This window comes from Phalacrocorax aristotelis, chromosome 2 (genome assembly GCF_949628215.1).
Source record: "Phalacrocorax aristotelis chromosome 2, bGulAri2.1, whole genome shotgun sequence".
In the NCBI taxonomy this organism is placed as follows: Eukaryota; Metazoa; Chordata; class Aves; order Suliformes; family Phalacrocoracidae; genus Phalacrocorax; species Phalacrocorax aristotelis.
The window spans coordinates 81,726,336-81,753,601 of NC_134277.1; the positions used below are offsets into that span (position 1 = coordinate 81,726,336).

Below are 27,266 nucleotides of genomic sequence, written 5' to 3' on the forward strand. Positions count from 1 at the left end.
CAACCCCTACCATTCTGTGATTCTGTAATTTCCTTTTCTATGTGTCAATAGATCTCAGTATGGTTGAATCATACACTATGCTCATACTTAATTTTAATCTGCTGTGAGTATTTCACAAAGAACACTTTCAAAACAGTGTGGGAGTTTCACTTCATTATTTTCTACATCTATCTAATTGCTTTCACATGCTTACCCCTAATGCAAATACTTTTCAACTCTACTCAAAAGCTAATGCAAATATGAGTAGGAACTAATAGCTGAATATTCCTTCCTCTTTTTCTGTCAAGTAACTGGAAGCTACATCTAATGGTGTTCAATGCTACAAGGTAGTATTGCAAATGCAAGCTACTGGGAATGTATGAAAGGTTTGATGAAAACTTGCTAGTTTTGATACAAGAGTGAAGAAGATTACTGAATTTCTCCCTTTTACTTTTTTTACACATAGGTATTTCAGTGCAAGCCTTTTATTAATATACTCCATTATTGTTTTCAAAGAAGAATACAGAACACTGCCTTTAAAATATTTAAAAATGTTTGACTTTCTTTTTTCTAATAATTCAATAGTATTGATCTGACACTTTGAAACTAACTACTAAAAGAGACAATTCCACTCTGTGAAAGCTCAAAGTACAATAGCGTTGATCAGTGGTCAGGAAGATTTAGAGGGTAGATAGTCGAAGTTATGGACATCCTTCCAGCAAGTCTAAAATCACTGGTAAGACAGGTTTTGTTGCCTTTATGGAGATGAATTCTGGCTCTTTTGGGTGGTTTCCAAACTCAGTTTGTACATGGTTACTCATTGCACTTAAAATGGCATCTTGCTGCAAAATAGTGTAAGAAACAGGGAAGTAGTTTAGTCTGAACTCTTCAGTTTCTTCTGGTTCAATTTCCCTTTCAATTTTAAACTTGTATCTGCTTGTCATTAAAAGATACTCCAAAAAGGGAAGAACTGATAAAACTGAAATAATTTATATTCAAAGTCATAGCTTCAGGAAAAGTAGAGCCCACTTCATCACAGTACATTCATTCACTCAAGGAATTAAAAAACATAATAGAAAAGGGAGCTTTAGAAAGGTTTGACCTACACCTTGTTTGAAAAGATAAAAGTATAAACAGCCAATAGTTTCAACAGCAATCCAAAAGCTGACGCTTTAGGGGCTTTTTTTTTTCCTCTCTTAATTTTTTTTTTTTTAAAATCAGATGCAGATGACCTTTTAAATATCCTATATACACAGATAGCAAGGAAGAGCCGGGGGTAAAACTGAGGGAAAATCAGTGACTTGCAAAATACCCATGAGGGAGAGAGTTCCAAGAGTTAAGAGTTGATGTTTACCCTTTTAAAAAGACTTCCTGCTTGAAGTTTTTCCTTATATTTATAAGAGTGCTTATGTCTTTGAAGATAATTAAAAATAAGATGAACGAAAAAGGCTGTAATCACAAGTTCTTTCAAACCCTCCAACTATTTCTGTTCTGAGGCAATAAGGAGCTATACAGTTAATATATCTGAAGTCCCTGGCAGACAAAGTATGATTTGTTTGCAGAATTAAGCAAACATAATTGTCCATCTCATCAGTGTTACTTCCTCAAACTAAATTATTTCTGTTTCTGGAGTCTTTTAAGAGCTATTTACCTAAGAGTGTTAAAGGAAGACTGGACCACTGAGGGGGAGAATTGCCCTCTAATTTGACAATATTTTGGCCTGTAGCAGTTTTAAATGTGCAACCATAGGTAAGTTCATACACTGTTCAAGTCTGAGAAAAGAAGCTCTGTTGTTTTCATTTCAAAATTCCAATTCACACACCATCCAGTTGCCTGAAATGCACGTGCAAGTTACCTCACATGTCTGAATGCACTTTACAACTTAGAAAGGCACCTAATTAATAATTAGGTGGCTTGACATGCTAAAAGGCATGTGCAAACAAACTGTGTGCAAGCATCTAGAAGGAAAATATGAGCTGAAAGAAGGAGCATTATGTTCTGGGATATTAATGATATTGTACTTTTGAAAACTATGTATTTGCAAAGATTACTGGCTGCACTGTAAGAATCAGATGGCTGGGCACACAAAATTTCTGTAGGGAAAAAAATTCTGGATACATTCAAGAATATGTAAAAATTGAAGAAAACCTCAGTGCTCAATTGCAGTTCCGTTCATCTGTTCTGTTCCCCTTTTCCTAGTTGCAGAAAAGCCTTGCTCCTTCATATTGGCTTACTCTGATACTCTGTGCCTTTCTTCTATTTCAGACATCTATGGTCTTCAGTCCAGTTATGCTACCTGGATTTAGCATTATTGTTTTACATGCAATGCAGACCCACACAGAAATAACTTTTCTTGGCACATTTATATTTAGGCAAAAGTGTAGGTGCTTTCTCTGCTTTTGAACTTCCTTCGAACCTGCCTTTACTTTCAACTTGCCTACAAATATATCTCAAAGCTGTGGTGGGAAGACATGACCATATTAAATTTCCTCTTGGTGTAAAGCCTGAGGTAATCATATACTGTCCTTCACTGCCAATAGTTTGGTGACTTCTGATTTATTTTTATTGCCCAAAGAATGGTTGTAATTTCTTAATAATTCTCAAGCAAATGACATTTAAGACAACAAAGTTGGATGCAGTGGTTGGACTGGATGATTTGAAATATTTTAGGGTGAAACTGTGGTGGTAAAAAAGGCCACAAAACCAAAAAACCTACTTTGTAGAAGAACTCGGAAAATTGCCATTCTAAGTATTTTGTAAAGTGCTGTGTGATGCAGTAGAGATGATCATGCAGAATACTTTGTCGCTTCCTCATCTAAAAACAGCTGAGTAAAGAAGTAACCTCTCTTTCCTCACATTTAGTTTAGGCAGAGTTTTATGTTATGAAAATGCTTTTCTGGGTTTTCTTCCTAAAAAGTTTTAATAGTTTTGTGTAATTATATATAATTTGGCAGTACATATGCTACAATATAGTGTTTAGTAGAATAATTTACACTTGATATGTAGAGACATCAAGTAGTAATAAAGATTTCTTCCTTTTATTTTAAGAAATCCATCTTCCAATGAGAACTTTTGCATATCTTTTTTTGAGGTATGGCATTTGATTTAATATATGCATAAATTAAAAATTCTGGGTCTCCACGTTTGTGATTGCTAATTCCACTACAAATGGGGTCTTTAGGAAGTAGAAATATTTAAGAAATATTATTTTGAATTGAATATAATAATTAACATCTATTACTACCATGTTTATAAATTATCTAGCTTAGTACTAAATGGCAGAAAAGGTACTGATACTTGAAATTTTGACAATGAGAAAAATCACTAACGTAATTTTGTAAAAGGTGAAGAAAAAATGAGAAAAATTGAGAATAAAATGAGAGTTCTACATAAATTTTACATTTTAAAGAGTAGGTATTTAAATAAATGTCATTAAATAATCCATTCTGAGGAAGGAAACAGAAAGGATAGGAAGGGTAATGCAGTGTTCCAGTCCATGTTACTAAAATTTAGGGAAACTTTTAATGGAGTTACTTGTGAAACGTTAAATTAGTGTAACAGAATATATGAGCTTTAGGAGAGGCCAAATGGGTATAGCCAAATAGGAGATAAATACATCTATAAGGGGACAAAGCCAGGAAAGTTACAGGACTTTTGTAAATTGATATTAGGTTTTTCGCTTGCAAAATCTCTCAGATCACTCCTTTTGTCTTTAAAAATACCTGTCACTTGTAAGAACTACTGTGCAGGAATATGGCCACATTTTTACACATGATGCTACTGAGGATGCCAGCTCCACAGAGTATTCATCAGAAGACTTAGAAATACCTTTAGTGATCAGCAGGATGTCTTAGGTCATTCAAAAAGGGTAATGAGTCTACTATATAAATAATACAGTTGGAAGATAAACTGATTGCTTAATTATCTCTTTAGTTAGGTCAGGTTATGTGACAGACCATTCTCTGTGTTTCAGGAGTGGCATGTTTTCTGGTAAAAGCCAAGTAAAATAAATGTATTAGCTAGAGGAGTATTGAGTGGTGTGACACTGAAAACAGCTACATGGGATTAATCAAGGCTTATTATTTAAGAATAATGGTAGAGATTTCAGTAATACTGATGTATTTGCTAGGAAGGGATAAGGACATGCTATAGAAAAAAAAGTCATTGAAGAAGCAAGGAATACTATTTCAAGTGCCATGTAAGACTGTATCATAAAAGAGATTTAGGAAGTTTTCTAGGAACAGTGTTGAATTCTTTTTACTGCCAAAGGAAGAAAATAGGAGCTAACAGTACACAAGACAAGAACTAAAGTTTCATGAAACTGGGCCTAATTTTGGAAAAAAAGAGAATGCAAAAGATCCCTGTGGTTCTATAGACAAAACAAAAAGAATAGAGGGTTTTGGTACAAATGATAAAGCAGTAATTTATGCCAAACCAAGGATATTTAAAGAAAAAAAAAACAAACAAAAAAAAAAAACACAAAGAAAACCCAAACACCAACAATGTAACCAATATAGTATATTTTATTGGAAATTATGAAAAGGGAGATTAGGTAAAGAGTGTTTCTGATGTCTTACAAACGCCAGCAAATGTCATAGAAGCGTTTTGCAAATATTGACTGGGCCTATCAGTTGATTACCGGAGTTCACATAAGTTAGAAATAATTTTTCATCAGTGATGTAGTACACAGAACACATTTTTGAAAACAGCAGTTAACATTGCAAGGGAAAGTAATTACTATGAAGTACAGTTCTTAATTTGTAGCAGCAAAGATCAGGATGGACTTTCTGTTTCCAATAAAAATAGTTGAGGAATACAGTTCACTGGGCTGATGATGCTGTCTTATATGTATACACACATAAGGTCTAATGCTCTCTAGGACTTGTGCCAAGATTTATATCCAAATCTGGTTATTTTGGTATCTTACAGTCTGATAGAGGGAAAAAATACGCTGCTTTGATAGGAGGATTTTTAATTAAAATTTTAATTATAGCTATCTACCCAGTCTTAACATAAACATGATAAATTCAGTTAAATTTCCCTTTGTAATTCCTTATGTAACTGAGGTGCCCAGAAGTTGTCTACAAGGCACCATTGTGGACAAATCCCCCAAACCCTCTCTGGTAACACAACATGCTGGGATTTCCCTCTTAAGTGCCTGTATACTAATGTATGTGGTATGGGGAATAAATACAATGAATTAGAGATCTGCATGCAGTTTCAGGGCTGTGATCTCGTTGGGATTATGGAGATGTGGAAGGATGGCTGCCATGATTGGAGTGTTGCAGTGGAGGGACACAGGCTCTTTAGGAAGGACAGGAAGGGAAGAGAAGGAGACAGAGTTGACCTTTATGTGAGAAAGCAGCTAGAGTGCATGGAGCTCTTCTTGGGCGTGGAAGAGGAGCCAACAGAGAGTTTATGGATTAGGATTAAAGAAAGGACAGGCAAAGGTGACATTATAGTGGGTGTCTGCTATAGGTCACCCGACCAGGAAGAACAAGTGGATGACACCTTCTAAAGACAGATAGGAGCAGCCTCACATTCACAGGCCCTGATCCTCATGGGGGATTTCAAACACCCTGATATCTGCTGGAGAAACTACACAGCAGGGCATAAGCAATCCAGGAGGTTCCTGGAGTGCATTGATAATAACTTCTTCCTCCAAGTGACTGAGGAGCTAACAAAGAGAGGTGCTCTGCTGGATTTCATACTCAACAAAAAGGAGGGCCTTGTTGAGGATGTGAAGGTCAAAGGCAGTCTTGGCTGCAGTGGCCATGAGTGATGCAGTTCAGGATCCTCAGGGGAGGGAGCAGAATGAAAAGCAAGCTCACAACTCTGGACTCAGGAGAGCAGACTTTTGTCTCTTCAAAGATCTGCTTGGAAGAGGATAAGGCCCTAGAGTGAAAAGAAGTCCACAAAAGCTGGTTAGTAATCAAGGATCACCTCCTCCAGGCTAAAGAGAGCTCTATCCTAATGAATAAGAAGTCAGGAAAAAATGCCAACGGGCCTGTCTGGATGAAAAAGGAGCTCCTGGCCAAACTCAAACACAAATTAGAAGCATACAGAGGGTGAAAGCAAGGACAGGTAACGTGGGAGGAATACAGAAACATTGTCCAAGAATCCAGGGGTGAAGTTAGGAAAGCTAAAGCTGCAGTGCAATTGAATCTCAGTGGCCAGGGATGTCAAAGACAACAACAAGGGCTTCTGTAAGTATATAGGAGACAAAAGAAAGACTAGGGGAAATGTGGGCCACTTGCTCAACAAGGCAGGGGACCTGGCTACACAGGAAATGGAAAGATGGAGGTACAGAATGCCTTCTTTGCCTCAGTCTTTACTAGCAAGACCAGCCTTCAGGAATCCCAGAGACATGGGGGAAAGGTTGGAGCAAGGAATGTGTATTATTGGTGGAAGAGGATCAGGCCAGGGAATACTTGAACAAATTGGACCTCCCTGGGCCCTGATGGAATGCACCCATGAGTGCTGAGGAAGTAGGCAGATTCATTGCAAGGGCCCTCTGAATAATCTTTGACTAGTCATGGTGACTGGGAGAAGTGCCTGAAGACTGAAGGAAAGCAAATGTTGCTCCAGCTTCTAGAAGGGCAAGGAGGACCTAAGGAACTAGAAGCCAGTCAGCCTCACCTCATTCCCTGCAATGTGTTGGAGCATCTAATCCTGGAAGCCATTTCCAGGCACATTAAGGGTGAGAAAATTATGAGGAGTAGTCAACAAGGCTTCATCAAAGGGAAGTCATGCTTGACCAACTTGATAACCTTCTGTGATTAAGTGACTGACTTGGAAGATCATAGAATCATAGAATGTCCTAATATGGAAGGGACCCACAAGGATGAAGGGATAGCAGTGGATATTGTCTACCTGGACTTCAGTAAGGCCTTTGACACTTCTCATAAAGAACTTCTCATAAAGAGCTTCTCATAAAGAAGCTGTTGATGTATGGGCTGGATGAACAGACTGTGAAGTGCACTCAAAATGGCTGAATGACCAGGTCCAGAGCATACTGAGCAGTAACACAAAGTCTAGCTGGAGGCCAGTAGCTAGTGGTATACCCCAGGGATGAATATTGGATACAGTCCTGTTTAACATCTTTATCAATGAGCTGGATGACGGGGCAAAGCGTACCCTCAGCAAGTTTTCCACTGACACCAAATAGGGAAGAGTGACTGATGGGTCATGCTGCCATCCAGAGGGACCTCAACAAGCTGCAGAAATGGCCCAACAGGAACCTCATGAAGTTCAGCAAGGTGAAGTGCAAAGTCCTGCATCTGGGGAGGAACAACCCCAGACACCAGTGTATGCTGGGTGCTGATCAGCTGCAAAGGAGCTTGGCAGAAAAGGACCTGGTGGTTCTGCTGCACACCAGGCTGAACATGAGCCAACAATGTGCCCTTGCCACAAAGAAGGCTAATCATATCCTGGGCTGCATTAGGCAAAGTATTTCCAGCAAGTCAAGGGAGGTGATCCTTCCCCTCTACTCAACACCGGTGAGGCTGCCACACCTGGAGTGCTGTGTCCTGTTCCGGGCACTGCAGTACAAAAGAGACTTGGACATACTGGAGAAAATCCAGCAAAATTGGCCACTTGGCCTCCTGGCCACTGAGATGATGAAGGGACTGGAGCGTCTCTCCTATGAGGAAAGGCTGAGACTGTTCAGTCTAGAGAAGAGGAGGATCTCTGAAGGATACCTGAAGAGGGGTGCAAAGAGGACAGAGCCAGGCTCTTCTCAGTGCTGCCCAGTGACAGGACAAGAGGCAATGAGCACAAACTGAAACACTCTGAAAACTGGTAAACAATTCTGTGCTGTGAGGGTGACTGAGCACTGGCACAGGTTGTGGAGTCTCAATCCTTAGAGATATTCAAAAGCTGTCTAGACATAGTCCTGGGTAACCGGCTATAGATGGCCCTGCTTGAGCAGGGACAAGATGACCTCCAGAGGTCCCTTCCAGTCTCAACCATTCTGTAATGTAATTGTAAACTATAATTGCTTTACTTAGTAATTGGTATATAGACAGTATTTTTCCTGAGAATACTATTCTCTAGAATAATGGATTTCTTATTTTACTAGAAGGAGAGACAAATTTGATGCACTAATAAAAATTTAAGTTGCATTTAGGGGTTTATACATATTCCACCTCCCTTTCCTCACAGATCTACCTTTCATACCTTGACTACTCCTGTAGTGTTATAGCAATGTATCTGTCCTGGACTATGCATCTATTACATGAACAGTCCCACTGATCTCACTGGGATATAAAATGAAGCCAGGATTGATCCAAGACATCTTCATCCCTCATCAATTGAAATCATATAATATTAGATAAAGCGTCAGTTCAGATTCATCAGTAGTTTCCTGAGACACATGAAAAAGATGCCTACTCTCTCTCTTTCCCTCTCTTCCCTTCCTCTGGATTAAATTTAACAATAATGCTATATTACCGTTGATAACACTCTTATGGAGATTATTAAAATATCCCCTTAATGTTTTTTATTCCTTAATTCTGATGTATACCCTCCACCTTAGCTGACATTCTCCACTTCCTGAGTTGACAGACTGCCATTCAATTCTCCATGGTGTATTTGGTGTTGCCCCTAAATATAACTCTTCCAAAGATATATATGATTTAGGATATTCATGAGGAGAACCGCACACATCATAAAGGTAGAAAATCTTCACAGCTTACTAATTTACATGTTGCAGTGATTTCAGATGGAAACAAAGACAGTCTTGTTTAATGAGTTTTTAAATGGCCTCCAGCAGTAGGCGTAATGAACTAAGGATCACTATTCTTAATGGTGTTCTGCATTTGTATAAAAATTGCAATACTTTTTATGTGTAGTGCAAATTGTACATTAGGATATATAAAAACTAACGCTGTTTTAATGGTTATTTTGTCAATAACTAGGCTACTTGAGGAAAACATACAAACTGTAATAAAAAAATCCTTGTTAACAACAAAAAATTACCTAAAATTGCTTTTTAACTACCTCTTTGTTGTCATTAATGCTGAGAGCATAGGGAGTGGTGACTTTTCTTTTAAAAATCCCAAACCTAAACAGAAAAAACCCAAATCTTTCAAATACAGAAAAGCTGTTCTGAATTCAATAAATGAAAGATATGTGGGTTTTTAGCATATTAGACTTCCTAGGCTATTCCTCGGTGGAATAGATTGATTGTTGTGGAAACTCCTTAATCCTTTATATAACATTTAGTATAGATTTTTATTTTATTCCAGAATCAGCCAAACAACATAAAACATAAAAAATACGTACGTTAAAAAAACCCACAACTGTCTGAGGAAAATCATATTCCATCCTAAGACCATAGGTTAGTGTACAGAGACTATGCATGGAAGTAGGAATATAGGTTTGTGTCACATCAAACTAAGTAAGAATAGGACCAAAGAATGTTTCTTCATTTAGTCCACTTTTTTTAATGAATGGGAACCTGGACAGAAGACACAGGTCAGGATTTTTTTTCCCTTTAACACAAGAATTCCCTTCTGTCTATTCATACCCGGTCATCTACAGGAGGTATTAGACAAAGCTGGGAAAAATAAGGGCACTTCAGTTTCAGTGACAGTTCTCTACTTTCTATCTTTACCTGATGTAGGGACTGAATTTATTACATTAAAATTGGAAGAGAACATGCATATTGGCTCATGCAAGAACTCTTTGGTGTATGAAATTCAATTAGTCTCTACTTCATGTTAGCTCGATGCTTGTGCATCTTCTGGAGTGGAAGTTGCAACAGTCTAATGAAGCCGAAACTTTCTTGTTCTAGCTCTCTGAACATCAGCCAAAGACCGCTTGAGGAGGAAATTCGGTTTTTGGCACGTTGACTCAGTGCATTTATGTAAGATTCTGCTGCTCTTGTGATGTGTCATAAAAAAAGAAACTGCCTTTCTCAGCCAAAATCTTAGAAGACTTTGTCAGTGATAAGACCACCTACCTTCTCCAGATTGTGAATCCTCCCTTTAGGATAAGCTACAATAATGGGGAAAAGAGGCAAGCCTAGTCATGAAAAAATACCTTTGCTCTATAACTAGTTTGTGGAAATTGAGGATCTTGCAGATGATATCACTTGGTAGTGATGATTGTAGGGAGCTGGGAAAATAACATTTCTAATCCTGTGATAGCCATTGCTTCACCAAGGATGTGTAAAAAAGCCCTAAAAATATTATTCATTTTAATTTATCTCTTACCGTTTTAAACCATCAGTAGGAATAAACAAGAATCTTGAACAGCAAGAAACTACAGTAATCTTTCTCAACAGAAATGGTAACAATGATTTTTATCTTTCCTTTGGATAATGAATCAAGTTAAAGTAGATGAATATAATCTGGAAATGCACTGCAGACTGGAGGGTTTAATTTCTGTTTGCTTCTGCTTCTCAGCAAGCAAAAGAATTTCAGAGCATTCCTCATCTTGCATTATGTGTTATGCTTCCATTTTAGCTTGCTCTTCCTTTATCTTTCCCAGTCTCACAAAACTTTCATTTTGAAATGTGCCTTTTTCCTTTTCCACCTGCCTCTTCTTTTAAATAACACACAATGGCACAGGACAAACTTGCAAACTGACAATATAAGTGAGCGAGAAAATTAAATGTGTGACATGTCTCATTAAAACTTAGTGCAAATTCTTGCATGACTGAAGAGAGTTGCCCTAAATGGTACCTTAAGGATAACTTGAAATAAGTGAATCTCTTTGGTGAGTAAAATCTGTCTCAAAGCCATGACAGTTAAATCTGGCAACTAAGAGAATACTGCACATGACATGAGCTAGTCTGAAAATCTTTTACAATAAGTGCAGCTAATGTTGGACAACTGCATCATTTAATAGTTTAGTTTATGATGCTTAAAATAAATATCTCCATTGTGGGAATTCTATATCAATTATTCTCTGGTGATTTCATAGCAACTCTGCCCACTGTTGTAATTATGTTTAGAAAGACTTCTGTTATTATTCTACAAAGTATCCAGGTGCTAATATTATAATATGTGCTGTAGAAAACTTAGAGTGAAATTGTGAATGCTTCCACAGGTTTTGGCCTCACGTGGCTAATATGATTACTTAGAAAAGAGCTAATAGGTGACAATTTGCCCTGAAATTTGTTCTCAGAATTAGGAGAAATTCATGACTTACTTGAATAAAGTCTGAAAGATAGAGAAATTCAGGAGTGTACCAAGATCTCATTGTTACTGCTATTCTTGGATTAAATTGAAATGTTGACAAATATATTGCAGAAAAAATAGAAAAAAAATTCTAGATTATACAAATAAAAATGGCTACTATAAAGTAGGAGAGTAAAAATGTGTTTAGTGAAATAGACTGTCATTTGGTAAAGACTACAAAAAACCCCGTAAACTGTATTTCAAAGTCTCCTATCTTTCTTAACATATTAAATTCAGATAAAAAACCAACTTGAACTGTATTAATGCCTACAGTAAGAATTCAAAGTAAAGGCTGGTTTCTTAATTCAGTCATACTTTGGTCTCTAGTTATCTGAATACCAATCACTGAAAATTTAGAAGGATTCTAAATCTGAAATTCAAATAGAGAGAGGTGTGACAAATCTTAAAGTCTTTATCTGTTATTTTCATAAATGATTTCAAATTCCAGAAGTAGTTTGTATGACAAAATGGGTCTGACTAACCTAATCTGCTCTCTGTTTTTCACAGTAACATCTTCTGGGGTTTTTTTGGTGAAAATAAGATTAACACTTTGTATGCTATTAGCAAAACATCCATGACTTCAGTTAGATTTCAGACTTAGGTGGAATTCATAGGGGAAGGGGAAAGAAAACCCACATTCCTGTAATTGGCAGATTTGATCTGAAACATCGGAAGTCAGTTAGCACAGAATTCCCACGTTGTAATTTTCAATACATTTTTAAAGCAGAATTATTACGTTGTTCATCTGAAGTGTTCTGAAAGATATTTTACACAGAATTTTTACAGATCTGAAAAGATACTGAGCTGAATTTGATCGTGGCATCTTTTCATTAACTCGTTTTATTTATGGTTGCATTTACCTTGAAGAACTACGTAATATATATTAATTGGCTCTGTTTTTATTGTAATTGCAGAAAAAATAAATCCATCTTTTAAAACATGTTATTCTCTCTGTCTTGGACTGGTAACTCATTTTCTTTTTTAAATATTCACACAGCACTCCATTTTATTACCTTCTCAATATATTAATTATCTTCCCTTCAGCAATACCTTCCTTTTTCATTCATATGGAATCCTTCTCTATTTAAAGTTTGTTTAATCGGTTTAAATAGATGACCAAAGATACAAAATTATCTTTCACAGTAACTGCAATTACTGTATGATGAAACAGGGCTATATAAAATAAAACCAACACACATTCTGATTTGCAATACAGTGAGAAAAATTATATATAAAGTACGTATACTACTGACAGCTGAAAAGGGAAGTATTTCTGTGGGAGAACAGCAAGAAATTCACTGAAACGAGAGTTTGCAAAATATCAGTGACAGATATGAAAACAAAACCACATCTTCACAGCTGATCATTTTGTGCAATAAAATTGCTAAATGAAACAGATGTCTCTCCACTTCTCAGCTTGGCTGACATGAATCACAGATGCCCATTAGCCAAAATAACTATAGGAAACACTTTATACTAAAAGTAGCAGAGAAATATTTCACGTAACTTTTTTTAATATTAGAGTAAAATGACAAAACTTTGCGGTGCTGATTGACACACTGCTCATGTGTTTTAGAGCTGGGTAGCGATTCAGTCCTCAAGGCTTTCAAGCACATAGGATGGCCTTTAGCCATCATAATTCTGCTAATAACACCTGTATTGAATTAAGAGCTAAGAAAATGAAATAACAGGTATTCTCTTTCTTTGCTTATATATAATACACATTTTCACTCCTTTAATTATGTCTGGAAGCCTTGTTCACTGTATCTATAGATTTGTGTTTCCTGATAACCCAAGAAGACCTTCTGAAATGTCATTCTGAATTTGAAAGTTTTCTAAAATAACTGTGGACTGTTATGTGCATACATGAAATTTAAATTGGATTACCAATCCAAAGTGAAATTATTAAACTTTTCTATAAAATGCAAAGTGTTATAGCTTAAAGTGTTTTTCTGAAATATGCAGGTTGGCATTCCTTATATGTTACTCTGTAGTGCAACTATGAGCTCCCTAAAAGCTGTTATGTGGATGTCTCAAACTCTTATATTAAACTCCTTTTCCAGTCTTTTGGTTAATATAGGTGTGAAAAAAACTAGAAAGTTTGAATTTGGTGGAGGTAAGAGGTTAATGATTTTGTGAGTGGTGTCAAAAGAATATTTTTCACTTCTAGATCAGCTTAGTAAGAATTTTTGACACACACGTAGCTACAGGAAAAAGAATAGAAAACCATCAACATTGATAGTACCTTACATATTAGTCAAATTAGTATTTTAAAAGATCTTTACATCCTGAACTGGATCTAAATAGAGTTGTTCAAAAGCTTCATATTTTGTAGTGTAGGGGTTTTCTTAGTTTTCTGATTTAGTTCTGTTCTCTACACTGTTTGTGCTTCTCCTGCCAGGCAACATTCTCAGGCAGCAGAATGAATCTATTGGGACTGCTAAATTATTTTTACAAGTTCTTGGTGTGCTTTTGCTAAATATCACTCACCAAAACAATTTCCATGCATGATTTGTGAGTTAAATTTGGCCAGATACTATTCCTGGGAACTGTCTGCATGAGGTTATGCTATTCTGGAGGTAGAGAATTTGTTAGAGTGGATTTTGCCAGACAATGCTAACTGATTTCTGAGTTAAGGAACAGGCACTGCAACCTCATTGTACTATTGTCAACGCTTGTAGAAATTTATAATACTAGATCTGACTTTGGAAAATATATGGCAAAACTGTAATGTGCCCATTTAAAGACTTCCCCTCCAATCCCCAATCTTTCTTGCTCGAATGGGCCTTTATTTTGTATTTCTGGTGCACATGTCTAAGAAAAGCAGCCTCTTATAATTGCTTTTCACTACTCTGTTGTGAAAGTATTGTATTTAATGGTAATGGACCACCAGTGAGCTCTTACGACCAAAACATTTTTGAAGATAAGGTGGTATACTAAGAAGACCTGGAGAAGAAAACACTGTTGCAAATACAGCCTTGTGGATATGGCTGACTACACCAAATTGTCATCAGTATGATTTGTTACATGGCTTTGGTTAGCAATTTAAGATTTATTAATGTTTTTGAGGTGGATTACAGTATTAGGTTGTATAATCTTACCAGCATCAGCCAATTTAAACCAGCAATTTGATTAAATTTTTTACAGTCAACATAGTGACTTAGTTAAAGATTCGAGAATGGCAAGGTTCTCTCTATTACTTACATGGAAGTAGTGCACAAAGGAAAATTAAGTTATGCTCTATTTAGAATGATTCACAGAGGGGTTGTGGATGCAGGGGATAAGGAAGACTCTCCCATTGACTCACAAGGTTCAAAATAGACCCTCTTGCTTTCTAAACTTGTCTCAGAGAGAAATATAGGTGCAGCTAGGTCCAATCTTAGTCTCAGAACTTGGTCAATGGTTTATATGAATAGGGATAATATAAATATCTATATATGTGTGTGTGTAGTCAAATTGCATACACACCTACACCCTGAAGTTAACCTGTGAATAAAATTTCCCTTTTCCCGAGTTTCATGAATACTCACTTTTATGTGCTGGCATTCCTCAGTGCACAGCTGGCGAACCTCGCAAAATCAGGCTGATGTCATAGCGAGACCTCTCTCAATGATTTTTCAATGCTCTTGGGAATCTGGAGAGATCCCAGCTGAATGGAAAAAAGGCAAACCTTGTCCCAGTCTTCAAGAAGGGCAACAGGGATGACCCCAGTAATTACAGGTCTGTCAGTCTCACTTCTGTGCCTGGTAAAATTATGGTGATTATTCTGGGAGTTATTGAAAAACACCTGAAAGACAATGCAGTCATTTGTCCCAGCCAGCACGGGTTCACAGGGGGAAAGTCCTGCCTAACAGATTTGATTTCCTTCTATGACAAGGTTACCCACCTAGTTGACCAAGGAAAGCCAGTCAATGTGATCTTTTTGGATTTCAGTAAAGCTTTTGATACTGTCTCTCAGAGTATCCTCCTGGACAAAATGTCTGTCATACAGCTCAATAAACACATAGCACAATGGGTGAGCAATTGGCTAGTGGGTTGGGCTGATGGGTCATAGTAAATGGGGTTACACCAGGCTGGTGGCCAGTCACTAGTGGGGTTCCACAGGGATCCATTTTAGGGCTGGTAATCTTTGATCTCTTTGTTAATAACTTGGATGCAGGACTTGAAAGAATACTAATTAAGTTTGCCGATGACAAAAAACTGGGAGGAGCTGTTGACACTCCTGAGGGCGGAGAGGCCCTGCAGAGGGATCTGGATAGACTGGAGAGCTGGGCAATCACCAACTGTATGAAGTTTAACAAGGGCAAGTACCAGATTTTACACTTGGGGCACGGCAACCCTGGATATACATAGAGACTGCGGAATGAGAGGCTGGAGAGCAGCTCTGCAGAGAGGGACCTGGGGGTTCTGGTTGAGGGCAAGTTGAACATGAGCCAAGAGTGTGCCCTGGCAGCCAAGAGGGCCAACCGTGTCCTGAGGTGCATCACGCACTGCATTGCAGCTGGTCAAGGGAGGTAATTGTCCCACTCTGCACTGGTGTGGTCTCACCTCGAGTACTGTGTGCAGTTTTGGGCGTCCGAGTACATTAAGGATATAAAGCTACTAGAGAGTGTCCAGAGGAGGGCCACAAAGTTGGTGAAGGGTTTAAAGGGGAAACTGTAAGAGGAGCAGGTAAAGTCACTTGGTTTGTTCAGCCTAGAGAAGAGAAGACTGAGGGGAGACCTCATCATGGTCTACAGCTTCCTCACAAGGGGAAATAGAGGGGCAGGTGCTGATCTCTTCTCTCTGGTGACCAGTGACAGGACCCGAGGGAATGGCAGGAAGATGTGCCAGGGGAGGTTTAGGTTGGCTATTAGGAAAAGGGTGTTCACCCAGAGGGTGGTGGAGCACTGGAACAGGCTACCCAGGGAGGCAGTCATGGCACCAAGCCTGATGCTATTCAGGAAGCACTTGTACAACACCCTCAGAGATATGTTGTAAATTTTGGGGTTGTCTTCTGGAGGGACAGGAGTTGGACTTGATTATCTTTGTGGGTCCCTTCCAACTCAGGATTCTATGATTCTAGATTAAATGAAGGCCTTTGAGTCCTCACTAAATTGTTAACAGACAATCATTCAATCCTCATGAAAACTACCGAGAGGTGTCCCAGCTTAGGGGAAGATACTGGGTCACACAGCCTGCTGCAGTACCACAGAGCTCAGAAGGTATCCCTCTTGGATCACTAGTTACAGGATTGAGATGATTGGCTTTGGTCAATATTTTACATTCTGGCCACAATTCTGGTACACAAGTCAGGGAGCAGATGGCCCAGGTGTGGACAGAGATTGCCTGGGGCCCAAGTCGTTATGACCAAGATAACAACACAATAGGGCTCATCCTTTTAGCTTTCCAGGGCTAATTACACTAAATGACATTATGAAATGGGCCACAGCCTGAAAGATACTGTCAGGTCCCCTAAAACAATGTTACTTAAAAGGGTAAAAGGTCGCAGCTTTAATAAGCCATCAAGAAAGGAGCATTAGGGATTAAAGTTCACAGTAAAAATTCATTCTCCATAAGGAGAGTGAGAATGACTTGAAACCTTCAGTTTGAAGTCAGCAAGAGAAATGGAAGGAAAAGAAAGAATAGGATTTATTTGCAAAAGATTTCTCTTAACACCTACTTTACAACTCTTCATATTTGGTGGCGCTTCCTATTTCTTTACTTATTAGAGAATGAAATAGAGTAGTAGGAAAATGTGTATTTTGTAAAGTAAACATACACATATGTACTGTAAGAAAAATTTAATTTGTCATTCTTTGACAAATATTTACAGTGTTTCTCAAGGTTTATTTCTGAACTGAAAGAAAATAGGAAAACCTTTATATAGAAAATTAAAGTTCAGAACAATGATAGTTTTCTAAATTTCTATCATAAAAGCTTTGATCCAAGATGCCACATGAGCGCCTTCTGTTCCACATATTGCAAGTGTGTGGGAAACAGTGTTTGAAAATGTTTAATGGCAGATAAGTTTACTGTTTGACGGTAGCTTATTCCACCAGTCCACTCTGTATGTTTGTTTTCAGCACAAAATGCAAGGAAAGCCACATTCAAAACCCTAACAGCTGAATATTCTACCTCTGACACTGACTTAAAATGGGTGCTAGGGAAGGAAAAATGAGGGCACAATAGACAAAAAAGAGAAACATTTCATGAAGGCATGACAAGGGAGATATTTTTACTAAGCTACATGTCTAATGTTTTTTATTATCTGAAATGGGAGCTTAAATTAACAAAAACCCTTCACATGACTAAATACCATCTTATTGCAGTTCTAACTGATGTTGTTAATGTGTGTTCAAATAACTATTTTTAGAAAGGAAAAAAATTATCTTAAGGGTCTTTTCCAACCTTAACGATTTTATGATTCTATGATTCTGTCTTAAACTTTTGGGATCATTCTGATATTTTTTGAGTGTGATTTTTAAAAAGTCTTTATCTTTGAACTTAATTTTTGTAATCAGAGATTCTACTTGATTTGATCCTCTGTTAAACCCAATATAAAAAAGTATACATTTCACAGTGAAAATAAATCTGAATGCCAGATTCTGTCAGTTAATTTTGAAATCAATGAGACTGGAAGGAACTTTCCAACAAGGTGATGAGACAAATTATGGTAAGTGTATCCAAAAGATCAAATGAGCCAACCACATTACTCTACTGAACAAAGCAACATAATTGAACAATTTTTTTTTGTTATGGATGTACTAAAGTCAGACAGTACTACAGGTCATTAATAGATGAAGTTAAGCTTTATATTACTTGCATAATGGGTATTAAATCAATACTGAATGCTTAATACATTTGTTTCTTTCCTTTAGGCTATTTACATTAGTTGATAGAGTGAAAATGATAATGACTTAAAATGAAATGTTCACCAATTTAGGAGAAATATAAATAATATGAAATAAATTTTTTAAAAAAATAATATGACATGAAACCAGTTCTTCTATTTTCCTTAATTGTCATGTATTCTGCCATGTTCTTTATCTGCTTAGTGAATTTACAACTACCACAGCAGGTTGTGAATTTTTAATAGGATCTCTTCAAGGAAGGAAAAGGTCAGTATTAACATAAAAATCTTCTTTAAGGATTGTGGTGCAAAGGTTTCTTAGTAGAGAACGAGTGTTGCTGGAAAACTAAAATCTGCCACAACAGTCAAGTTAAAAGATTCTTGGAGCTAAGTTAGGAAACAAATGCCTCAGTATGACACCATACTGCCAATCAATGGTGACTGAAAATTACTTTGTTTTGTTGGTGTTAAACATGTTTGTTGCACACAGAATGATTTCATATATAATAATTTAAAACAAAACAAAACCTTTTCTAAGATTTTATTTCTAAATAAAATTATATTATTTTTATTCCTTTTCAGCTTCATTCTGACCAGGACAAGGGAGATGGATCCCTCAAATACATTTTGTCAGGAGATGGGGCTGGCACTCTTTTTATAATTGATGAGAAAACAGGTGACATTCATGCTACTCGGAGAATTGACAGGGAAGAAAAAGCCTTTTACACCCTGCGTGCCCAAGCTATTAATAGAAGAACTCTGAGACCAGTGGAACCTGAATCTGAGTTTGTCATCAAAATCCATGACATCAATGACAACGAACCAACATTTCCAGAAGAAATTTACACTGCTAGTGTTCCTGAAATGTCAGTAGTGGGTGAGTGCTTTGCACTGAGGCACCAATGCCAAATGCTACTGTATGTTATTTGATTAATAATTTCCCCATCTTCTGAAGTCAGTCATATTCGGAATTCTACCTCATGGGCTAAGTGTTTGGGTTTTTTTGTTCAAATATTAGAACTGCAACCAGAACCAGATTTTTGTGATTTGAGATATTTTTCTACTTATAATATTCAAATTATTAAATTACAGTGATTTGGAATATAAATAGAAAGTAGTTAATGGTGAATCACCCTCCTCCTTAAGAACTGTTAGAATAAGATCACGAAAATAGCCTGTTGAAAGCCCACTGAATTCTTTCTTTCATTTTCACTGGAGATCTCCAGTGGTGATACACACTGAATAGAGAGCTGTCTCTACTTTCTCTCTTTCTGTGGCTGAGGAGAGTTGTATGTTTACTCATGTGCTGTTGATGCACTGTCTGAAGGTAGACACCCTCTTTATTCCCTTTGCTTTCAGTTTGTTAGTGTATGGACAACTCCTCTTGTGCTTTCAGTTCCTCTCTTAACTCACTCCTGAATGGCACCTTCAAGAATTTTACACAGCTGTTTGAGTTAATATTTCTTCTGCTTGCAGTGTATTTTCATTTCCTATCGTAACTACAAAGTTGTGGCCTGGATCATGCCAGGTGGTTAGTTTCATAAACAATTGCATTTTGGAAGATGAGCTATTATTAATTAGTGAATACAATTCTTTATTAATAATTCTGAAAAGTTTAAAAATCTATAAAGTCTTTTTTTTTAGAAATCAATAATCACTTATTCATTGTATAACTGTAGATCTAATACTATTTTCTAAATATTCAGAAAACAAATGACAACTTCAATACATCTTTTGGCTTTTATGACTATTTTAATTACTACCACTGCCTGAACTAGATCAAAAAAGTGTTTTGAGATGTTTTATATATACAGGTATTGAAGATTTAGTACTTACTTTCCTGGGCTTTGGAAATTTTTAAAAGAGCAAGAAAATATATAATGATTGAAAGAGAATTTTCTCTGCAAAGCTGAGCAGCAATGTGTGGAAGCATCATACTAATAATTTTCTATTCTTAATAAGATATTTCAATCTACTTTTAGTTTGTGATTGAATCATTTTTGAAAGTCCCAACATTCAGCAAGCAGTTTTTAATATAAAGGAAGATAAAAAGAGAAAGACGAAGAAATCTGTTAGATGATTGCATAGTGCTGTACTGGAAGCCCATTAAACTAGTCCCCATAAAGAGGAAAACTAAAAGTCCTCTTCCTTTACTGTTCAAAATAGACCAAAATATAATATTGATTTATTAATGTACTGATTGGTTCTCTAGAATCAATCATTTCAGTAAATTTATATAGCTTTAGGCAGAGCATCTTGAAAGACATTGCTGCATTTTCTAGAGAGGCATATGGCAAGATTACAGTAGAGTAGAAAAAAGATGTCTTAGAGCTTCCACTTTATTTCTCATGTTCTTTCTAAAAATTCCAGAAGGCATTGCTTAAAATATTCTTGGAAAGATTTTATGAAAATGATTCAGTGTTTTCATTAACTATTATGCCATTATATAACATAGAGTTATAATCTATTGATTCCTAATTTTGTCAGTCTTATTTACATAAAGATCAGTTTTTTCTTAAGTGACTCAAACATCCAAGATAATTTTTCAATGATTCTAAAATACGCAGGATGTGAGGTTCCAGTGTATCTGTATGTTCACATAGATCATACAGATTTTGAAAGTGCAAATTTTGCTGCACTGCAACAAAATAAAAACAAGTAAAAGATAAAGATTATAAGGAAAATATCCAAAAAACTACACTGATGGGTAAAAAACCAAGAAAGTTTTGATGTATTTAGAGTATTAACCCTGTACCTTGCACAAATAGTTGTGCTCAAACAAATACACTTTGTTCTGTCAATAAAATGACCACAATTTAGAGAACTGTAACTAGGTTAAAAACTATCATGTTCCTGGATTTTACATATGTGGTCTTTCAGCTTCTGGGCTACTAACTACATGATAGGTAGAATTTGTTTTAGCTTTATGGCTTTTAGCTTTATGGTTGATCCCTAGAGACATATGTTAATCTGCAGTCCATGAGTGGATTACATGATTTTATGAGGTATTCCTCAAAGGTGATTCATTTCTTCATAACACTAATTTAATTTTCCAACTTAAATAAACCTACTCTGCAATCTCAAAACTAAATGCTGACTGGAGAAGGGGAGAAAAGTTCTAAAACAACAAGCTGCATAAAATGTTTGAGGCAAATAGAATTAATTAGAAATTTTAAACGCAGTATGTTAAAAAATCTGCATATGTTTGTATAATAATTAAATATCATATCACATAATTAATTAAAAATATTTTAAAATCAGTTTTTTTCCAGACATCATACTATCCAATCAATTTTTAGTACTGAACATTGAGAAATTTATGAAAAAAATAAACATAAAAATTTATTTTTGTTATGACAACAGCACCTCACCATCAAAAGGAAAATAGGAAGAAATTCCTGCATTGCTGTATTTTGCTCTGTCCAGATGATTGTTTTCAGTTATAGTATTGTGAGTAGCCCATTACTTGCCCAGTACTGTCAGCCATGGGCTAAGAAAGTGTCAGACTTGTTGATGTAAGGAATGCAGAGAGAAATTGCAGTCTTAAATGTAACTGTACTGTTGCATTGAATCTGTCTTCTTCTGTGGTACTCACCTCTGTGAGCATATAGAAACATATAACCTTTCTGTAACTGTCTGAAAACATTAAGCAGTGCTTAGGATATTGATATTGTCTCAGGCATAGGTACCAGAAAGAGAAATTACAAAGCCAAATTACTGTGGCTCTTACCTGGGCAAGTAGATAGGAGTTACATTGTTCTGTAAAAAGTACTGTGCTATCAGGACTGTAATATTTTCACTATCTAGTACAGCACAGTCAACATAGTATGGCACTGCACTAGATTGGGAGTCTGAGACAGAGATAGATTAATGGAACTGCACCCTGCCTTCCCTGGGACAGGTCTGTCAGGCAGACAGGGCACGTGACACAGAGGATTCCCTATCCTCTCTCCGCCTGGCTGAACACAGTGACTTAAGGCATAGCAGGGAATGGTGACAAGTTCCTGCCCAGTGCAGCAGGCATGTCTCCTCTGTGACTATCCCACCTTCCCAGGTGCCCCTGCATAATAGGTTACAAGGCTCTGCAAGTGGGACTGAACAATAATGAGAATGAAGGTTCATCTAGGTTGGCGGTGTCACCAAGGTTAAGTCAGCCTACGCCTTGCATCAAAACCACTTCTATAAAGAAAAAAAGATGGGTCACTGTCATAGCAGACTCTCTTCTGAGGGGAACAGAAGGCCCAATATACAGGTCTGACCCACTTCTTAGTGAAGTCTGCTGCCTCTCTGGGACCTGGGTTAAAGATGTGAAGAGAAAACATCCTACCCCGGTATGGCCCTTGGGTTATTATCTGCCACTGCTTTTTCAGGTAGGCAGCAATGAAGTTGCAACAAGAAGACCAAGAGTAATCAAGATAGACTTCAGGGCCTTGAGACAACAGGTTAAGAGATCAAGAGCACAGGTAGTGTTCTCCTCTATTCTTCCAGTTGCAGGGACTGATGAGGGAAGAAACAGGCAGACCAGCAGATCAATACCTGGCTCCAAGTCTGGTGTCACTGGCAGAATTTTGGGTTTTTTTGATCATGGGTTGGTCTACACAACAGCAGGCCTGCTAGCAACAGATGGGGTACATCTCTCTCAAAGGGGGAAAAGGATCTTTGCACAGGAGTTAGCAGGGCACACCAAAAGAGCTTTAAACTAAATTTGAAGGGGGAAAGGGATAAAACCAGGCTCACTAGAGATAAGCCTGGGGGTGGCATGCCAGTGTTGGAGGGTTGGTGTGCTAGCAAGGTTCTTCAGTCTGCTCCACGATGTGCTGAGTACACTGGAGCACATTTGAAATGTCTTTATACTAATGCATGCAGCATGAGGAATAAACAAGAGGAGCTAGAAGCTTTGGCCCAGTCCCAGAGCTATGACATCACCAGCAGAAGCAAAACCTGGTGGGATGAGTCCTGTGACTGGTGTGCTGTGATGGACAATTATAGGATCTTCAGGAGGGAAAAGCAGGGCAGGCAAGACAGACTTGGAGCAGTGTGTAAGGGGGAGGTTGGATTGTCTGGAGCTTATAGTTGGCAACAACATGGTAGAGATCCTCTGGGTAAGGATGAAGGTGAAAGCAAATGATAAAGCAGATGTGGTTGTGGGAATCCACTACCGACCACCCAGCCAGGATGACAACACCGATGAATTATTCTACAAGGAACTAAGGCATATCTTTAGATCAACTGCCCTTGTCCTTGTGGGTGATTTTGACTTCCCAGACATCAACTGGGAATATCATACAGCAGACACAAACAGGTCCAGGAAATTTCGGAAGCATGTTGAAGCTAACTTCTTGGTGCAGGCACTAAGGGAGCCAGCTAGGAAAGGTGCCCTACTAGATTTATTCTTTAGAATCAGAGGGGGACTTGTGGGCGAAGTGGTGATTGGTGGCTGTCTGGGTCACAGTGACCATGAAGTAGTTGAGTTTCAGATCATTGGTGATAGGAGAAAAACTGCCACCAAAACTTCAACCCTGAATATGGGGAGTGCAGACTTTGGGCAGCTGAAGGAGCTAGTCAGTAAGGTCCCCTGGGAATCTGCTTTTGAAGGTATTGGGGTCCATGAGTGCTGGTCACTTTTCAAAAGCCATCTCTTAAAAGTGCAGGAGCACACAATTCCAAAGCGTTGGAAGTCAAGCAATTGGTGTCAGAACTCCAGCTTGGTTGAGCAGGGATCTTCCTCTAGGACTTAAATGGAAAAGGAAAGTGTACAAACATTGGAAGCAAGGACCAGCGACATGGGAGAGATGCTGTTCACCACTGTAAGGAGAAAATTCATGTAGCCAAAGCTCAATTAGGGTTCAAGCTGGCCAGCACTGTGAAGGACAACAAAATGGCTTTTTAAAAATATGTTAACAGCGAAAGAAGGATCAGAGGTAACATTGGTCCATTACCTGATGAGGTCAGTCACCTCACAAATAGGGATGTAGACAAGGCAGAGACGTTTAATGCCTTCTTCGCCTCTGTCCTCAACACCGATGACGGGCCCTGGGACTCCCAGAGCCCTGTATTGGGAGACCGTGACTGGGGGGACGATGAAATCCCAGACAACTCTGAACTAGTTAGAGATTTGCTGCTGCAGCTTGATGTGCATAAATCTATGGTGTCCGATGGGATTCATCCCAGAGTACTGAAAGAGCTGGGCAATGTCATCGTGGGACCTCTCACCACTATTTTTCAATGGTCTTGGGAGTCTGGAGAGGTCCCAGTCAACTGGAAGCTGGCAACTGTTGTCCCAGTTTTCAGGAAGGGTAAGGAAGACCCTGATAATTACATGCTTGTCAGTCTTACATCAGTGCCTGGTAAAATTATGGAGAAGGTTATTCTGGGAGTTACTGAAAAACACTTCAGAGACAATGCAGCCATTGGTCATTGCCAGCATTGGTTCACAAGGGGAAAGTCCTGCCTAACCAACTTAACTTCCTTTTATGACAAGGTCACCCATCTAGGTGACCAAGTAAAGCCAGTAGATATGGGGTGTTTTTTTTTTTATTTTAGCAAAGCTTTTGATACTCACAGCATCCTTCTGGACAAAATGTCCAGCACACAGCTAGACAAGTCCATAATACGTGGGGTGAGCAATTGGCTGATGGGTCAGGCTCAAAGAGTTACAGTAAATGGGGTTACATCAGGCTGGTGGCCAGTCACCAGTGGGATTCCCCAGGGCTCAATTTTAGGGCCAGCGCTCTTCAATGTTCTTATAAATAATCTCGATGCAGGAATTGAATGTACATAAAGTTTGCTGATGATACTAAACTAGGAGGAGTTGTGGACTCCCTCGAGGGTAGAGGGGCCTTACGAGGAGATTTGGATAGACTAGAGAGCTGAGCAACCACCAAGTGCCTGAAATTTAACAAGAGCTAGTGCGAGATTCTGCACCTGGGTTGGGGTAATCCTGGTTATATGTACAAACTGGGGGATGGGAGGCTGGAGAGCAGCCCCACAGAAGAGATCTGGGGGTTTGGATTGATGGCAAGTTGAATATGAGCAAACAGTGTGCCCTGGCAGCCAAAAGGGCCAACTGTGTTCTGGAGAGCATCAAGCACAGCATAGCTGGCCAGTCAAGGAAGGTGATTGTCCCACTCTGCCCTGCAGTGGTGCTGCCCCACCTCGAGTACTGTGTGCAGTTTTGGGTGCTTCAATATAACAAGGATATCAAACTATTAGAGTGTGTCCAGAGGAGGGCAACCAAGATGGTGAAACTTCTTGGAGGCAAGACTTACGAAGAGTGGCTGAGATCACCTGGCTTGTTCAGCTTGGAGAAGAGAAGGCTGAGGGGTGATCTCATCGCAGTCTACAGCTTCCTCAAGGGGGAAAGTGGAGAGAGAGGTGGTGATGTCCTCTCTCTCGTGACCAGTGATAGGATACGAGGAAATGGAATGAAGCTCCGTCAGCAGAAGTTCAGATTGGACATTAGGAAGAGGTTCTTCACTGAGGGGGTGGTCGGTCACTGGAACAGGCTCTCCAGGGAAGAGGTCACAGCACCAAGCCCGTCAGAGTTCAGGGAGTGTCTGACTGATGCTCTTAGTCATATGGTTATTTTTAGGAAGTCCTGCAAGGAGCAGGGAATTGAACTTGATGGTCCTTATGGGTCCCTTCCAACTTGAGATATTCTATGATCTTATGATTCCATAATAAAATTATTCACTAAAAATGTATCTATATATTTACAGAATGCCTTGCATTCCTCCTACTATCCAAGCATCCAAGTTTGATAGTTCGCTATCAATCACTTTATCAGGGGGAAGTTTGGAGCACTAGACAGGCATATAAACATATACAAACACTGCTTTTTAAAATTACAATTTATTTAAATCCACTCTATGGAGGAAGATTTTTTTATATATAAGATGATTGGTGAGTGGTAAAAGCAAAATGTGGTGAAGAGCAAATGAAAAGGCATGGCTCTTCCACTACCAAATGTGAAAGAGGACCTGCTCCAGAGAGATGGTAATATTGGTCAGTTGTCATGCCTTTTACTGGGGGAGACAACACTGGAAAAATTCTTTTTTTTTGTTGGTTCCAATTCTTGTGGATGTTGTTATCAACTTTTATATCCTCTAGTTATCTTCCCTCTATTGTTACCATACAAGGGATGTTTTACAGATATTAGATATTTGTTCTTTCTTTGTTATACTTCAAATTCAAACCACTCTGTAATATGACCAGTAAGTTGCAACTTGCATTTATGCCTTTGTGGCCTCTGGTATGTTATTCTGGGACTCCATTCTCAAGACATCTGCTATCATCTGGTGCCTGCACTCTCAATCCCAGTACTGAATATCAATATCATTGTTTCAAAGGATGGGCTTAATATTATCTCTATTTTAAGAAGTGTCAAAAAATAGTGAACTATTGTGCAGTTTTGCAGCTGTGTTGTCTATTTGTACACACCTGTACTGCAACCACATTGATGAAATGTTCATATTAAGTCTACATGCACTCATCTGAATACCAGAAAGAAGACAGACATGATAGCATTTCATACTATGTAAGTTTACTCATATGCCTCATTGCTTTTAGACCTACAATGTGTAATGCAGATAGCAACTACAGTTCAGGGCTATTGGGATTTTCTTTATATATTTTAAGTTTTCAGCAAGATTGCATGTACTATTCAATTAATCAGCATACCACCATGTCACTGTTACTTAATAACTGAGTAAACTGGTAAACTTTTAATCACTGGTATTTCTTTACTAATTCATAAATGGAGGCTGTTATTGCACCCCCATCCTTAAGGTATCAGATAATGATGTAGCCATACACTAGCAGCTTTCAGACCAGAAACAGAGGTTTTGATTTGTTCCTCAGGCTGTGGTATTAGCCAGATGGATACCTGAGAATGCGGCTACTTCTATTATCAAATAGAGTGTCTTGACAAAGGCCCCAAAATTCTTTGTTGTCTTGTTCATCTTTCTTCTGCTGCTCATTAATCGTAGTAAAAGCAGAGATAAATGGGCCAACTTTAGGATCTTGCAGTAGGGTCAATATCCTAGAAGACATCTTGTTCTCCTAGAGTCTTTGTACTGATTACCAGGCATTTTGTCTTTCATTTTTTCCCTTTCCTTACATTCAAAGTATATGACTCAGAATATTTTTATGGTTTTGACTACAATCTTCTGCTCTGTCCAACATATTCTTCATCTATCTCTTCCTGCTCATTTGAACATTTCTTTTCAGAGCTGCAGATGAGTCTGTTTTCCCCTACACAGCTTTTCCTG

General features: G+C 38.1%; 1 protein-coding gene across 1 annotated transcript in view; it reads left to right on the forward strand.

Moving 5' to 3' along the window:
- LOC142053108 (cadherin-10) overlaps window positions 1–27,266 on the forward strand; it is a 114,752-nt gene that overhangs the window by 53,820 nt on the left and 33,666 nt on the right. Inside the window, exon 3 of the mRNA XM_075084227.1 lies at window positions 18,580–18,874. Coding sequence (XP_074940328.1) covers window positions 18,580–18,874 — 295 coding nt within the window. The remainder of the gene's footprint in view (window positions 1–18,579; window positions 18,875–27,266) is intronic.